The sequence below is a fragment of the Armigeres subalbatus genome, chromosome 3 (assembly GCF_024139115.2).
Source record: "Armigeres subalbatus isolate Guangzhou_Male chromosome 3, GZ_Asu_2, whole genome shotgun sequence".
In the NCBI taxonomy this organism is placed as follows: Eukaryota; Metazoa; Arthropoda; class Insecta; order Diptera; family Culicidae; genus Armigeres; species Armigeres subalbatus.
The window spans coordinates 98,607,479-98,626,147 of NC_085141.1; the positions used below are offsets into that span (position 1 = coordinate 98,607,479).

General features: G+C 38.1%; 1 protein-coding gene across 9 annotated transcripts in view; it reads left to right on the forward strand.

The window, feature by feature from the left end:
- The window catches only part of LOC134221095 (E3 ubiquitin-protein ligase TRIM33-like), a 160,724-nt gene extending 148,524 nt beyond the window's left edge, over positions 1–12,200 (forward strand). For all 9 annotated transcript variants that reach the window (XM_062700283.1, XM_062700284.1, XM_062700286.1 and 6 more), the window contains one exon: positions 10,130–12,200. In XM_062700283.1, the coding sequence (XP_062556267.1) occupies positions 10,130–10,285 (156 nt within the window). In that variant the 3' untranslated portion in view covers positions 10,286–12,200. The remainder of the gene's footprint in view (positions 1–10,129) is intronic.
- The last annotated feature ends 6,469 nt before the right edge of the window (positions 12,201–18,669 follow it).

Sequence of the window (18,669 nt, forward strand, 5' to 3'; positions counted from 1 at the left end):
TCGTCTTCAGTGTCTCGTACTTGACTCGACTTTGGCGGTGTGGTAATGAACCTGGGAGCACGCGCGCAGGACATACGACTTCCAGCTCCAAATCTCCAGGAAATCCAGGTGGAGATCGGCCGGCTGAAAAACAACAAAGCCCCTGGAGTTGATCAACTACCAGGAGAGCTGTTTAAACACGGTGGTGAGGCACTGGCTAGAGCGCTGCACTGGCTAATTACCAAGGTTTGTGAGGATGAGGATCTGCCGCAGGAGTGGATGGAAGGTGTCGTGTGTCCCATCTACAAAAAGGTCGATAAGCTGGATTGTAGCAACTACCGCGCAATCATATTGCTGAACGCCGCCTACAAGGTACTCTCCCAAATTTTATGCCGCCGACTAACACCAGTTGCAAGAGAGTTCGTGGGGCAGTACCAGTTAGTTGGTGACGTCTGTTCTGCCGTAATCTGTAAAAGTGACGGATATGCCAGGTTCAGTTTCGGCTTCGCTTCGGCCTTCGGGGGCTCACCTGGACAGAGAAGGACCAAATGCTCAGTTTCAGCTTCGCTTCAAACCAATACTGCAATACTGCTTAGCAAATTCTGCATCCGCATCCATTTTCTTCTCCATTATAGATAAGTGGCGGAGTGCCTGAGGCTTACTGTCAGGAAAGGTAAAATTGTTATACTTATAAATTTGTCCGACTTCGTACCGATTCTTACAATGCTTCAGTGTTCGATTCATGATATCCAGGGCTCTCTCGTCTTCTTCAGACATCTTAGGACCTTGCTGTTTAATTCCAAAATCTTCGATTTTGAACATTTCTCGCTAAAACTTTTCAAAAGGACCTAAGTAACATTTTTTAATGAATTTGAATACTGCAATCAATAGCTTTCATGTTGCTCTGTTGATTGCGCTATTCAAATTAATTCATGAAAAAATGTTACTTAGGTTCTTTTGAAAAGTTGAGTGAGATTTCTTTAATTAGTTCTGTCAGTTCCGTATCTTGATCATTACAACAAAGGTACACATGAAATTGATTAGCATCTTCTACGGTCGATGGTTCGATTTCTCCATGTACAGTCCACCCAAGATGACAGAATGTTAATTGTAGGCCTTTAATCGAATATTGCACCGTTTTTAATGGGACTATGAGGCCTGCGTTGTTTGATCCTATTAAAATTCTTGGAGTGGCATTTTGGATTGTGATCAGCTTTTCTTCGTCCAGAAGAGGATACAGTGGGTACAAAAAGTATTCGTCTAGCTGCAAATTTTTTAGTAAAATATAAAACTTAGGCGCAATAGAAGCGATATCATAAAACCTTCTTCTAAATGTGATATAAAACTTATCAGTACATGATTATTATTCAAAAACAAATAAAAATTTTAATCACTTTTGTTGTTATGTAGAAAACATCTAAATTTCCTTAATTTGGCTCGCTCAAAAAGTATTCGTCTATTTAAAAAGTAGTCAAGCGGAACACGAGTACCGTGAAGTAGGGTTTCTCACCCCATTCCCGGCCTAACATGCGCACGACTGCATTATTTAATTGATATTTATGACTAGGGGCAACTTTTCTGAATTTTGTGGGCCCTGTAATATTGCGATGGGGTTCACCTCTGCTTCAAAAATAGTTATTCTTGCTAAACACCGCTTGAAAAAGCTTTTATTTGATTTAAATTAGCATGGTGCAGCACTCATTTCAGTCATAGGCGATTGCTTATCCAGCATACCCCAAATCTCCTCGGCATACGCAATATTTTACTCAATCTCTCAACATCTTACTCTCATTCTCTGTCTCGGGACGGTAGAAAATGCGACGTAAACAAAAATATGCACGTTCCACGACAACAAGATGCCAGATGGTATTATTCATAATCATTTTTATTTGGTTTACTCATCATATTTACTCATCCAAATTTCTTCCAAACACTTTTGAAATCGAGAGAATTATAAATAACATGATAGCGTCAACGTATTACACAGTTTTCCTATTAACGATGAAGGATTATCTTCATACTAAAATAAGACTTATGGCCTTTTGGCAGCACTGTACAGCTAGAAGTTCTTGGGCCGAGGTGATTTTTTGTTCGGTTTGAGGATACATTTTTAAATGTATTCCAATATGTTTATGTAAAATCTAAATTACAAAAGATTGAAGTGCGTGAGTTTAGCATTATTGTGTGGTGATAAACAGCCTGAAGCAATGGTTGTATCGAGCACTGTGACGATTTTCAGGTAGGTGTTTATTTGATGATACCGTTTTGTAAAAGTGGAAAGAATCACTCCGGCTCAGTGGTGTTGCAACGAAGAGCAAAAGTTTGAAATCTACATTTTTATTTTCTATAATTGGATCGATTAGGAGTGAAATAAATGGTTGAAAAATATTGAGTATTGTGCGAGATAAATAGGAGACTTTTTTAAAATGATCAATCATAAACCTACGGCTACTAAACAGTATAAATCATTAGCTTTCTGTGCAGTGAGCCGGGAATGGGGTCCATAGGCCCAAGTAGTGATTTACCCTACCCTAATTTCGCGCACTTAAGAACTGACAAAGTTAAAACGTTCATTAAAAAACATGTAGTGGCCATTTGCTACTGCATCACGTAGTAGAATGATTCTAGGTTCTCAAAAAAAAAATGTCACTTGCAAATTTTGCCGCTATTTAAAAAAAAATTGGGGTATGAATCTTAGACCGTTGTATGCTCCTTATTTCGCGCAAGAAAATAGGATAGTTCCTAATTTCGCGCAAAAGTGTTCCTAACTTCGCTCATGTTTGGAATTGAATCGTTATTGGTTTGATGAAATATAATCAATTGACCAATAAAAGCATGCATCCATTGTTCAAAATATACAGATAACGGTATCAGACAGCCGTCAGTGACCCATTCTTTAGTCGAAATGGTATGTACCTATATTTCGACCCTGGAGCTTTGCTTAGATATTACTTCATGAATTTTAGTTGACACAAGTCATAATTCCTAAAATATCGTTTTCTTCTGAAATATAAACCATATTTTAAGAAAAAAAAGGCATTGTGTGAGCAATGTTTACCTAGTGTATAAAAAAGTTTGAATTTTCGAGACGTCATGAAAGAAAGTCTTAAATTCCGCTATCTCTTACATAGGACATCTTCAAATATGTATTTTATACAACACATCATCAAAAGCTCAGAATAATATTATATACATTATCGAAAAAGCTGCAGTAGTTTTATCTTAAGTTTAGCATCATTTTACACATCGCACATTTTAGCATCATTTTACACATCGGATTTGATAGTTATAGCAGGCACTGATGTATAAGATTTTTCAAGTCAACATTAGTCGATGTCGGTGGTTATCCGCCTGAAAATTAGATAAAAAGCGTATGGGAATGAACTCTTCGGGTTCTATTCAGTGTAAAACTGTCCTGTGCATTATATTGCTTTTGTTTCATTAGAATGTTGCAAATGAAACTACGCAACAACAATAAACGAAATTAGGCACCATAATTACTCTCATATACCCAATTTCGCGCACAAATCGAAAGTCTAAATAAACACAAAATCAGTGTCGGGAAATGTACAGTAAAACACTGTGATTATGCGAATGTTTACATTTTATCCGGTCAAATTTCACGCACCGCACAAACCGAAACAGTTTTCCAAAAAAAATGTACGCCTCATTGTGACATTTTTTTTACCGATGAGGCAAACTGTTTGTATGTTCCTGCCTGCTGCTGCGTGAGAGTCGAGCCGTCGGTGCAGTCAGCAGATTTTTTGTTTCGGTTCGTGCGCAGCGCAAACAAAACAGAATCGAGTTTAATTGCCTGTGGCGCAAAGCCTAGAAAGAATGCTAGCTGTTGGTACTAATTCATTAGTTCTAGTCTCTAAAATGAGCAAGGAGTAAAGAAATAATCATTTACCACAAAAAACGGTCATACGTCGTGAAATGAGCGTACAGAAACATTAATTGTGGGGAGAGAAAATAATAAAATCATGTGCTGACTGTTGTCTGCTTGGTCGTGGCTGCTGCTGCGGCTGCCGTGTTTTTGTTTTTCTTTTACTTCGTGGCAGATTGAATGATAAAAAGAAATGTCAACCGTTCCCGTCCCTGACATAAAATATTACACTATTCAATAGTAATGACGAATAAACATATCCAACAGAGCATAATAAATACAAATATTTGCAGAAAGTAGCCAGTTTTGTACAGTAAAATCATTTGTTTACTTGGGTCATGTCATGTTCTCGTCGCTGTGCTAAGCACAAACAAATATGGCGGTCGATGGGAGGACCAAATTGAAATAATTTTATTTGGTGTAGGTACTAAACCAAGTTTGTTTTTCATTTTTTTCGTGAAAAACATTCAGCAACAATGATATTTTGTAATCCTCTAGATTTTTCAATTTTGACTGCCACCTAAAAATTGAAAAAAATTAATAATTTTATAATGCGCGAAGTTAGGGCGCGCGCGAAATTAGGGCACATCACGGTATATGAAAAACTTATTCAAAGCACAATAATATGCGCGGAGTTGTTCCACACTAAAAACCAATAGTTCTTTCGAGTTTGGTAATCAATTAGAGGAAAGTTTTGAATAAATACTTACTTGATGGGCTACAGCACTTCTTTGAACCTACGCCGAATGGAGTATCCTTCTCCACTGAACTCGATCCTGGGCCAATCGCTTCCAGTCGCCCTGAACATTGAGCGCCCTCGGGTCCTCTTCAACTGCAAAAAGCCATCGTGTACGCGACCTTCCACGAAGCCTGCGGCCTCTTCCGGATTGTCTACTAAATATTATCTTCGCTTGACGTTCTTCCGGCATACGAACAACGTGACCAGCCCACCGTTGTCTGCCGTGTTGTATAAGCTTAATAATATCCAGCCCTCCATACACTTGGTACAATTCGTGATTCATGCGACGCCGCCAGATACCTTTCTCCTGTTTACCGCCGAGTATTGTCCGCAGCAGCTTACGCTCAAACACTCCGAGAGCTCTCCGATCAGCCTCCTTTAACGTCCATGTCGAATGGCCGTATAAAGCCACCGGAAGAATCAGAGTAGTATACAGCGCGAGATTTGTTTACGTTTGCAGACTACGGGACTAAGCTGGTTACGAAGTGCCTAATGTTCCAAGATACACAAATTCTTCTACCACTTCAAATTTTTCACCATCCAGCACCATTTCGCTACCACCACCACTAATGAACCCACGTTGATTGTCAGCGACCATGTACTTCGTTTTGCTGGTATTGATCGAGAGTCCACCAATCTTCGCTGTCTCCTTCTTAAAAGGCACAAAAGCCTTTCCCATGGAACGGCGATCAATCCCGATAATATCGATACCGTCCGCAAATCCCAGGAGCATATGCGATCTTGTGATAATGGTACCGTTTCTTTGCACACCAGCTCTTCTAATCGCTCCATCGAGCGTTATATTGAACAGTAGATTCGAGAGTGCATCACCCTGCTTTAATCCATCTAAGGTAACAAATGACGTCGATATTTCATCCGTAACCCTTACACTTGATTTCGATCCGCCCAACGTTATACGAATCAGCCGTATCAGTTTCGCCGGAAAACCATGGTCAAGTATAATTTGCCATAATTCATTCCGTTTCACTGAATCGTACGTCGCCTTGAAATCAATAAACAGATTATGTGTCTGCAAGGATTTGGTAAACATTTGATCCAGTGATCCCCAAAGCACGGCTCGCGGCCGCATGCGGCCCTTTAAGCTTTTCCTGCGGCCCGTGAAGGTTTTCTAAGAATACACTACATGTGGCCCGATGATAAGCATTATACGACAGGAAAAGCTTTTTATCATTCCCAATATTTCGTTGTACACGAGAATCTGTCAAGTTCTCATCATTATGATGTTGAAGCTTGATTTAGGTTATGTAGGTCGACAGCAAATATATTCCAATGTTATCACCTCGGGTTATGATAGTAGCACATTGGTTTTTAACTGCAGATTTAAAGGAACTAAAGGTTGAACTACAGGTAAAAATAATGTCATACACTGCTGCTTAATAAGAATGCTTTTATTTTTCAAAATAGTTTAGGTTTTAGCAAAATTGAACTGAAATTTTGCTGGATTTTTACTTCCAGCAAATACTATCCTACGTAGAAAACTATGGATTCCGTTCAAAATACCATTCGAATTCTATTCAGAATCGGAAACAGCTTCTGTTCAGAACCTTCAAACGGATTCTGTTCAGAATTTCAAACAGAATCCTAATCGAACTCTATTCAAAGTTCCAAACCAATTCCAAAAGGATATTGATTGAAATCTCGATCGGAATTCTGTTCAGAATCACGAACGGATACTCTTTAGAACTCCAAACGAATTCTATTTGAAATTCCGAACGGATTGTGTACATAGTCCCGAACGGATTCTGATTAGAATTGCAATCGAATTCTGTTCAGAATCTCGAACGAATTTTGCTCAGAATCTTGAGTGAATGCTTTTTAAAATCTTTTTTTAAATTTTTTCCAGAATCTTCCGTTATTTGTTACAACAAGAGTGCACCATAGAAAACATAAGATCAAAACTCAGGAATCGATCGACATATTGTAATATGGGAAAACTGCTTAAAATATGTTCTGCCAACTGAGCCGAAAATATGCTTTGGTGAAGTTTCGTATCAAGTGCGCTACTGCAAAAAGGGTACTGAAGACTATAAGTCAACTACGGCGATAAAACCTGTAGAATGAAATGCCCTTGCAAGTACATATTTTATTTGAAAAAGATCCACAGGAATAAAATATTTAGTTCAAATATACTTGTAATATGCAATTTGAACTGAAGAATAAATGTTGCAAATAATATACTGCGGCCCGCTTCAACAGCTCTGGCAGCAGCGAAATTTACTAGCCGATAGCCGTTGTCATTGGTAGCGAAGTGAAGGCTCTCCCTATCGATTATGGGACGGAAAAAGTTTTCTCTACCGACCTGAGCGTTAGCGTCTTCAATAACAATTTTCACGTCATGCTTTGGGGACTATCCATAGGCTTTATCAAGACATTCATAAAACGTGTCCTTTACGTCGTCGGATTTATCGTTTGTCGGTGCGTAAACGTTGATTAGGCTGTAATTGAAGAATTTGCCCCGTAGCCTCAACACACAGATTCATTCGCTAATGGGTTTCAACCGCATCACTCGCTTCATCTGCTTGCCCATCACTACGGAACCAACTCCATGCTCTGCTTTTCCGCCGCCACTGTGATAGATGTTATACTTGAATGCAGTGTTGCTCGTGTGGTCCACGGCTCGGAATTCACGTTCTCCGGATCTAGGCGATCGGACTTCTTGAATAGTGGCCACGTTCACTCCAACCTTCTGCAGTTCATGAGCCAGAAGACTCACTTGTCCCGGTTCATTTAGGTTCCTGACATTCCAGGTACCGAGTTTCCAATCATAGTCCTTATTTCGTTTCCGGGTCGGTTGCCAAAAATAACATTATCTTTTTCTTCTACCTCCATTTTTCGTGGTATTTGAGAGGCTTCAGTAAGCTACCTTACCGCCTTAGGTATAGCTGACGCGATACAACGATACTCTAGCTGATGTCAGAAGGACAACAGTGCCCAGGCTGCACTACCAGCTAAGTACACAACCCTTAGCTGGCGGTCTTTTGTCATCGGATGACCCGTGGAAGCGTGAGATAGGAACTTGTGGGGACCAGAGCTCTGTTGGGCGCTCTTTCCTTGATGTCAACCCACCCGAATTGAATTTAATATTCTAATCAAATTGCTTAAAGGTTATTTTGAGTCATATATGAAGCAGTAAAACATTATAAATGAAGTCATATGGAATCAGATTGAGTTACTAATCATCACTTAATGCGATGTGCAGTTTTTTGTTCGCAATGTATATGTGCATGTGGCATTGAGGATTGTTGGACTGGCATCTCGAAGATCTTTGCATCGAAACTGGGCATGTCCATAATTTCGAAATTTGTAAATGCAGAAACATTATAAGAGAACTTTAAAAAATTTACGATGCATTGTTATGATCAATGTTTTACATGGAGCGACAACAATATACCATTTAGACTCCCTTGCAGGCTAGTGTTTGTTTTTGTTTTTTGACGGAAAACTGCTTTTTAACTAGGCTTTGGCCCAGTTAGCGAACGCCCAGTTAAGAAGCAGTCCAGTTAAAAAACGCTCAGTTAGCGAACTGTTGCTGTAGTTATAAACGAAGTTGTATAAAGGATCTTATCACTTCATATGAAATCATAATATTATGGACAAGAAAATTTATTCCGCATGTACGTGTAAATATGGCCTCCAAATTTGTATGTATAGGTGGAATCTATGCATGCATATTAAATGATCTTTTTCATCGAATAAGTATCCACTTAACTGGATTGCAAATGAGTTACAAACACAAACAAAATACACTGGAATTCAATGGGAAAAGCTTGCATGTTCCTCAGACTAGCTGCAGTTTGCGGAGAACCCACATTCTGGGTGTTTGTCTTGAAGAAAGTCAAAGTAAACTGAGCCAAAATCTCCCTTAATGAAAATTGAAACCATTTTTCTTACTGGGTTTTACCTTCGAGTTTCCAATAATAGCCCATCAACCAAATAGCGCTAATAATTGCGTTTTTTTGGCATTCATGAGACTCTTAAATTTTCATTCAAGAGTCGTAACGATCCCGAGATTTAGTCAGTTGTGGACCAAATTCATGTTCTTGTGTGTCGATAAATGGCGGACATAATCTTCGAAAAAATTACATATGAGCATAGTACTTTTGAACGCTTTGAGCATAGTAATCAGCCCTCTCCGTCAACTTTTATTTTAATTCTTTGTAAATTTATCATACTTAATTTGTTGTTTTTAGAATTTTAGCAACTGAATAGAAACAGTATTATTATTAGTAGGGGAGGAGGTTCGGTTGTGGGCACCCTTTTGTGTTTGGTCCATAACTTTGGCCCTGGTTGATCTTATGTCGACATTTGCATAGCAATCGAAAGCTAAACTTATAACCTTACTACTAGCAAAGAAATTAATATGATTTCATCGATTTAGAAAAAAATATTGACAATTTAGAAAATTTGACATTTTTGGACATTTTCATTTCGTGGTTCGGCTTGAAAACTTAGCTAAAAAATAAAGAAGCATGAATAAAAACCACCCAGATTTAAAGACAAGGAATAGTTTATTCATTCTAAAAGCCAGGAGACGCTAAAAAAACTCAAATCAATTTACCTAGCAGTGATGATGCCTCCCTCGGTGCATTAAGGAGGATGTTGAAAAAAATCACATAAGAAAGGTCTAAAATAGCACTTTAGGTAAATGGGTTTTAATTTTTCATTGATTTACGTTTTATTGGTATGCATCACAGTTAAAAAAATCCTGATTAATCACCCTAGCGGCAATAGTGCCTTTCTCGTTCATTTCAAAAAATAATATTTTGGCCATAAATTTTGATCCCATAGTCCGATCTGACCAATTTTCAATAGGAAACAATGGGAAAGCATTCCCCGTCGAATGCAACTTGTTGCAAGCAAATCGGTCAACGCTTTGTTCCAAAAAAGTATGTGTATAATGACTAGACATGCCCAAAGAACAAAAATATTAAATAAACTCATTATTTCGAACAATTATGTCAAACTAATTATAAAAACTGCCTTAAAACGTTATTAAAAATAAGTTAAGGGACAAGTAAAACGATATTGAATGATCTATCAATAAAATGAGGGTGCCCATAACCGAACCAATAAAGATGCCTACAACCGAATTTCGCAGCCTTTTTGGAACGAGAAGAAAAAAAAATTCGCGCTAAAATATTGATGGCAATCGACATTGGGCCTCAAAATAGATTAAATTTACTGTGTAAATACGCATTAGAACTCACTTTTTGAATTAAATCCTTTAATTTATGACACTTTGAAAAAGGCCAAAAAAAAACTTTCGTGTTGTTTTTCTTGTACGAAAAATTTATTTGTTTCTAGTTCAAAGTAGAGATGCCCATCCGGTTTGATATTGAGCACAAACCATCATGCTATTTTAGCAAACAAATGACGGTTGTCAGAATGACAGCATCTCTTATCTGTCAAAAGATACATAGGGGTGCCCATAACCGAACGGTGCCCACAACCGAACCTCCTCCCCTATTATTATTTTAAATTTGTTTTTTTCTTCTCATTTACAGGAAGACAGTATCTCCTACAAGAGCGCCCATAAGCTTGAAAAGTTCTTCGAGCAACAACTGGCCAAATGGCTACCCAAGTATCTGGAGACTGAAAGCTTTGTCGATGATTACCTGCAGAACCCAGCCAAGCGTATCAAGAGCCTCCAAGAGGATTAACAGTCAATGACGGGCGGTGAGGGCGGTATCGGACCGCAAGCGCCGCAAAACCGGTCTCCTCAGCAACCAATTTCGCCCCATAAACCGCAACAACAGCCACGGCAGCATTTTTTTCACCACCAAAATCTTCACCCAGCGGAACACCATCAGCAGCAGAAATTTCAGTCCCCTGGATCCAGTGATGGATCCAGGGTTTTCGACAGTACAACCAACAGCTGTAGTAGCACCACTACAGCAACAGCAGCATCAACCTCAGCAACAATCAGCGTCATCGCCACGGTGGGAGCATCAGCAGCAGCAGACACAGGAGGGAGCGCAGACGGTCGAGCCCAGCAGCAGCAAGATGGGAGGCCTAGTTCAAGGGAGAACAAAGCGACTTCGCAAGATGCGAATGGAGGTGGACTGGACGCTGTTGCTGCTGCCGCCGTCACCGAAGGGTCACCGAAAGAAGCGAAAACGGGTGCCTAAAAGAAAGCTGGACAAGGTTAAGAAGCATAAGCAGGAGAAAAAACAAGTTCCCCCACTTACTCAGAAAGGGAAGTCAAAGGAACAAAAAAAGACGAAAGTAACAAAAATGCGTTTGAAAAAGCAAAAGTTGTCTCATGGTGAGCAGAAGCAAAAGGGAGAGGACGCCAAATTGTAAAATAACACCCGGAATGTGTCGCGGAGCGAACGAAATTGTATGTGTTTGTGTGTTTGATTTTGGAATAATGTCGGCATGAATCAAAAGAAATGATTTTTTCGTACCTAAATGAGGACTTTCGAGAACGAAGAAAGAATTGCAACAAAGATGTAAATATTAGTTTCTTAGGAATCTATTTGGATAATGTAAAATTATGCAGTAATATATTGTATTAAGAGATAAAATAACCACAACTACAATAAAACAAACACGCAATCTCAATCGAACAAAACTAATTGAAAGATCAAATCTGGGCTGTTTCGCTGTTATTTAGTAATTCGAATGAACTAAATTTTAAAGAAAAAGAGAGCAGCCGCTGGTTTTTGTAACGAGCATTTGGTTGCCGGTTGGATGCTGCCCAATCATGCGGCTTTATTGATTAATTTTAATTCTCATTTACAACACTATTCTATTATTTATTATGTCACTCAAACATTTAATAGGTTATCACTTATTTACGAATTAAAATGTTAACGACAAGGTATCGCATATGTATACCAATGGACAGATTGTTGCGTAAAACGAAATTATTGGTGGATGATATTCAGCAGCCAGATCCGAGGACATTCAATGAAAGCAGTTACTCTTGGTACAGCGCATCTTCATAAAATAAAAAATAATCCATTATTCTTGAACAATTGTGAATCATAGAGTCCATACGACTAACTGGTAGCAAAATTATTTCAATTCCCAGATAGCTAACCTATCAACACAGAGAGAATAAAAAAATAAGTTTTTAAAGCCTCTAAGGAATTTGTAAAAAGAATACCGTTTTGCTCCTTAGCGGTTTTTTGTAGTTTTTTTTGTAGAGCTTGATTACAAACTCTCTTTATCTTCTATCGGTACATTTATCTACACGTAGTTAAGGAAAGCGAGCTTTCTTCCGGTATGATAGTGAAACCTGTAAGATTTATTTTCCGTATACGAGAAGAAACACCTAAACGTAGATTCGTTAGTAGATGCAGGGAGATATAAGTGGCTGGTTGATAAGCCCATTTGCATAGTCTGAAGAGCACAGTGAGCATCATGCAAAAGGCTCTCTCGTTCTCCATCATATTTCTCCTCGCCCCTATCCCATGACAGCAGAACACGCAACAAACTGCTACAAAGACATTTCACTGGATCAGAATGAACAACGTGAAACTTGTAGAAAAAAAACACAGAAGAAGAAATCACCGAACACCCAAAGTGGAGAACAAAATAAAAACACGTAAAACTGAACTCAAATTGTAATTGACCGAGAGTACCAATCGTGATTCATTGGATCCGAAATGTGTCCCTGTTTGCGAACCGTAGATATAGGCTGGTTGTTTTCGACCGATGATCAGCGACAACGTCATTGCCCTAGTTTCCAACTCCCCCTCAATCCTAGTTTTCCCCTTTCGATATCGTCTCTGTTTTATTGCCATGTTTTGTCTGGACATTGTTGTTGTCTATCTTTTACGCTGCAGGATGAGCACGGAAGCAGAAAATGGAAATAATTTCGATAGCGCATTTTTGGCGCCTACAGCAGCAAATCACGTTCATACGGGAAGGACAAACCGGTATTACAAGTTGTACGTTGCTGTAATTTTCTCGCCTCGCGTGTTGTTGACCTACTTAAACCCCATGGAATTACGCTTCGGCTTTGCCCTGCTTTCGTGTTTAGATAGAGTATAAATGCTTGATATCAATGCACAATGATGTAATAATTAAACTTCAATACATGTATAATAAAACCGATAGATAGAATACTCACCAGAGAACGACAGGATCAAAGCATCGGCTGAGAGTAGATTTAGGATTGAACCCAGTGGGCACTGGGGATACGGAACTGATAAACCCCTTCCCGTTTTGAAAACGAAAATAAAAATCTTTTTGACTGTAACTTTTTTTTCTCACCATTTTTTTCGCAACTTTCATCAAAAGAGGCGGATATTTTGTTTGAAAAAGATGCATAAACTACACCAACTTTGATCAGGAATTTTAGTGGTCCAAAATATGACTTGTATTTTGAATTCCGGACGTTTCGCCGGAACCTGTTTCAAGATCACTTTCCTATTTCCGTACACTCTAAAAAATCATCACGTCATATTCACGTGAAAAATCACGTAACTGATCTGTCTTGAACAAACGACGATTGTTACGTGACGTTAGTAATGTTCACCTGAAATTCACGTAACTTTTACTAAAAATCATGGTGAATATGTTTGTATGTACTCGTAAACAATTTAAGTGAGATTGTGTTCGTGTGATTGCAGCTTCGGTATTTGCGGAAAAACAGCATTGTAAACAATCTTCACGTCAGATTTACCTGAAAACAAATATGGTTCTCATCCACCATACTTTTCACGTGAGATTGACTTGACACATAACCTAAACATATTTAGGCTTCGCAGAGGTAAGCGATATTTCAGTTGCGGGAATTTGAAAAAAAATATCAACGGAAGTCGGATAAAATTTATAAGATTCGTAGTGATATGGAAGAAGACGAAGCTACATGAAGATAGGAATTACAGTTTTTCGATAGCGTTAGTTTAAAATGTTATTCCAGATTTGAGCTTCCAAGGGTAGACTACCTTTTGAATGATTTACAGCGGAAATAGCAGCAATTTCCGAGAAAGAAACTAGTTTCATCAATTCTCAGCAAATCTGATAAATTTCATTCGATATTCGTCAGTAACTTTGATTTGTTCTCCAATAGTGTTTTTGCGATAACTTCGAAGCGCAATGGCCGAATGACAAAATTCCCTGTCTAATGATAAAAACATCGTTTTGCATCAAATGCATTTTAACACATCAACATGCGAAGAGGTCTCCGTTTTACGGCTGCGGGCGTCACTAACTTATTTTGCATTTATTAAAAAAAAACATTTTTGCAATACATATATTTCAAACCATGTTGTGGTTGCCTGATTTCATGTATAGCTTTCACTAAAAGTTCAAGTAACCAGTACGTAGAATTCACCTGATCAAACACGTAACTACTTTCAAACTTCACGTCATTAGTACTGGAAAATCCAGTCAGATTCACCAGATAAATCACGTAACTCAACGGAGCTAAACTTTGTTCAGGTTACATGTCATTCAGGTCACTCTTACGTAAAAAGTATGGTGGATGAGAACCACATTTGTTTTCAGGTAAATATGACGTGAAGATTTTTCAGAGTGTAGGCGAATACCATCATGCGACACATCAAACTTCATGATTCCATAAGTTATGGCATTCTATGGTATTTTTGTGCTTTCTGGGGGCCTGTAGCATAATCGAAATTTTACTAATAATATTAGTAGAGAAGCTTGTAACTTGTATTTTTCCGTTGCATAATTAATCTACAAGTATCAATTTACAATTCTATTATTACAAGCAAGGAATGTAATTGTCGCTGAAAAATGCAAAAAACAAGCGACAAAAGAGAATAGCGATAACTCTTTGTCCCCATCTGCAGAGGATAAAGACATTGTTGCGTTCCATTTTATTTGCAACAAACATGGAGAGGTAATTGTTGTGAATTTTTCAAACTGCGATAACTTGTATATTTCAGAAGTAAAACGCAAATCATGTCAACAGATGGTTAAGTTTATGTCTAATCTATGATAACTGATACTAATTTAACCAAAAACATCATCGGAAACCGACTACTTCTCAAAATGCGTGGCAGGCGATCATTGTCCTATTCTGTTGCAGTTTGGGACAAACGCTTATTGCGAGTTGAGTTTGTCCCAACATTTACAAGAGAGGATAATGTTGTTGTCATTGGCAATGTTGTTATTTTACATTCCTTGATTACTAAAACGTTCTTAAACTTGGTAGATATTTGAATAGATTTCTTTCTTATAACTTTGAACACTAAGTTGTCTCCGTCACAATCCACGGCTCCACTTCGAATGAGCAGTTTATTCGATTTGATATATTTCAATCATACAGAACAGCATATTGATAAGTATTGGTAAGTATATAGATAATTTGATTTAGTACTATCGAGATGATAGGGATGCTACAATTCTTCCCCATCAAGATAATTCTTACAGGAATTAATGCTTTATTCTAAAATTCTTATAGCATTATTTATCGATCACTTAAATCCTATAGTTTAGCACTTAAATGTTAAAAAATCGTTTGTCAACATTATCTATGCTCAGAATTGCAAATAAATTTATTCTTCAGTACATCTTCTCATCTTTGACCGAGTCAATATCGGACTCCTATCAATATTTTTTCTTTTTCTAGAACAGCGAACAGTTTCAGAACGTTCCAAACTTTCATCGGCCGGCACCCTAGCCGGGAACACTTTCTCAACGTCCTCTATTTCTGGACCGACCGTCCAGTTACTGCCGTCATCCGGAAATCCAAAGAAATCATCTTCAGTATCCACAGAACCACGTCTTCTTGGCTGCGACGGTATAGCCATCACTGTTGTTTTTCGTTTCGGTTGCTCCAAACACTTCAGCTGGTGTCTATGAGCCGTTAGCACATGCGATCCCAAAGCAATCTGGAAAACATTGATAGAAATTCTTTTAACGAACTTTGCATCTAACCATTTAGCTATTACATTTTTGTTAAAGTTTTTATATAACAGCTTATCCCCTGCTTTTAACTTATCAAGTTCGTTTGGAGGACTATATTCATGGTCAGAGTTATTATTGCTTATATGGGAGGTTTTATCAATAAAATATTTATATGTTTGTTTAGGATTTAATAAATCAAATAGCGTTTTGGGTTTAAAACCAAGAACTTTCTCGGAAGGAAAAATACCTTCTTCGCCAAAACAACTGTTTCTATAGTTTATGAGCAACAGGTTCAATTTGTCTTCAATGTCTAAATATTTAGTTTTTTCGTCAATTAAAAACTTTTTAAGCACATTCTTAACTACCCGTACCATTCTTTCTGCTTGGCCATAGGGCACTGCACGGAAACATCTCTTTCTCTTTCGTTCCTCATAAATTTTGACGTTTACTGGCCTTGTTGTTTTCAAATTTCCTTGCAGTGAGAAAGAGACAAAGCAGTCCGTGCAGTGCCCTATTGCTGGCCGGATTGTACGGAGGGCTTTTAAGTACAATGATTCCTTGGCGCCTAAGAAAGTCCATAAATTCCTGGGAATTGAACGGCGGTGCTACATCCGTGATCACAATATCCGAAAGTCCAAATCTTGCAAATAGCGATGCAAACTTCTTATTAACAAGTTTTGCAGTAGTTCCATAACGCATCCATTCGACTTCCAACCATTTAGAATGGCTATCTACTATTAAAATGAAAGTTTTACCGCAGACAGACGTTCAAGTTCGACTCATTAACTTGTGTAAAAAACATGGCCGCCTGATTGCCAAGTAGCAATAAGCGAAGAGATGGCGCCATATGTCAAAGCAGAATTCGTTATTTGCTTTTCTGTTTTGCTTTTCGATTCCGTTAGAAACTTTTAGTTTCTAGGATCTGCTCGATGGGACTCTTTTTAAAAATGCATGAAACACGACCACGCGCGCGCTGTTGATTTGTGTACATCACTGTTGAAAAATGGTACGATCAGCACGCCAGAGATAGTATTCGCGCAGTATTCGCTACTCAGGAGGGGTTATTTCATTTTTGATTTTTAGATTCTTTTTCGTGTCCTACATGCACTATTTGTTGGTTTTGCAATAAAAAATCTACGATTCTCGGTCCAGATTCGATTTTCGAAGTATAATCGCAAACAAAACATCACGCATATAAAAGGATCCAAAACAACCTAAGCGGAAGTTCCGAACACATGGTAACAGTTCACAATTTATATACGTAGCTCTGCAATCATTTACTCAAGGCATGAAATACAAGTAAAGTGATTCGCTTAGTTACATAGTAAAATTCGATTGTATAAAGCAATGCAGACAAAAATGCATTTTTGCAGCCGTGCGCGGCGCGCCGTGCGGGAAGATCTTTGCGTTGAATGTTTCTGTTTTGCTTCCATTATTCGGCAAACGCGGGTGAGGTAGAAGGCGATAAGGCAAAACGTCAGTTTTCATGTGGCAATAAGTTGTGTAGGCGGCGCTAGCATGCTATGCAATTCCAACGTATTTATATTTGAAAATTTACACAAGAAAATCGAATTCAAATGTATGAACATAAACGTCTGTCTGCGGTTTTACCCTGAAAATAAAAAAAATTAAAAAATCAGCGTGTACACGACTGAATGGACGCGTAGTCGGTAACCAAGCTCCTGATATTTTTGGTTTAGGTACCACTTCCATCTTTGCACAAGTGTCACATAGTTTAACATATTTTTCTATATCTATGTTCAATCCCTGCCAGTACACAACACGTCTCGCCAATTTTTTTATTTTTACGATGCCGCTGTGATTGGCATGTAAAAGCTTTAAAATGCTTGATTTTAATATTTCGGGTATAATTACCTTTTCTTCCACAATTAGCACTCCGTCAACAATTTCTAAACAATCTTTTTTTGCGCAGAAGTTTTTGAAGATACCAGGAACATTATTGGGCCACCCTAATGTAACAAAATCCACCAATTTTGATAGAAAAGCATTCGATTTAGTTTCCCTTGAAATCAATGCATAATCCAGCGGGAAATCATTAGTAAAATTGATGCTATTAATAACATTATGATCCAAATAGCACAGACAAACAGACGTAACAGCTAGAACAATTTGCTGAAAAATTCATAGCCCAGTTACTTTATCACCATCTCGCGTGCATGTTGCACGAAATGATGTTTAGTACGACATTGTCAACAGACGGCGCTAGTGTGAGATGTCAAATCGAAAGGTAAACGATGTGCGCGCCTCTAGGTGTGAAACAAGTAATCAGTGTAATTTAAAACGACCGTTTAGAGCATGGACGATGGGAATTTAATCAGTGTTACGTCTGTTTGTCTGTGCAAATAGCTTGGCACTTTTTGGTTTAAAGGGAAACGACTGCAAAAATCTGCGTTACACATTTTAGCTGCAGGACGATATTCAATTTCAAAACTATATATGGATAATTCCATTATATAGCGTTGCAATCTTGTGACGTATATTGAATGCTTCCCTTCTTTTCCAAATAGGGTAGAATACGGCTTTGGCAGGGTGCGACATTTGTTGGCACCCTCAACAATATTTGCGTTTTCCAGCAAACATACACTATTTATGAACATAAATTTGATTCAATCACACAATTTCAAGTCTAAGCTTTCATTTGAATAAGTTGTTTGTGTAAAAGTAGCAAGATTTGACGAATTAATCACCGAAACAAATTTGCACCTACGAAATCCTTACCATTATTGCATCGCCCAAGAAAGCAGCAGACGAAAAGCAAACTGTTACTTACTTTTTTGGATCGCCTGTTTCTTCTCTTTATCGTGTATGATACGACAAATTAGGTACGTAAACTACTTTTTACACTTTATTACCACTTGATTATCACCACAAATAGCAAATTTATCCAATATTTGCTCTATGTTTCACTAAATAAAATTGGGACTGTTCGTTTTCTTTGGCAGCAGCGCACTTCGGAATAGAGCGAGAGAATGTGTTTGTGAGCATATCAAACACACGCTAAAAAAATACCACTCACAATTCCATGTGATTTGATTTTAGCAAAACTACGAACAAAATATCCGGCGTTGGCATTTATTTTGAAAAAAGTGTTAGAATACAAATGCTTCCACTCAGATTTTTACTAAGACCATGAATTATATCAAAAGTGATAGCCACACCGTAGTATTTTAAGCCTTATGTGGCTGACAGAACC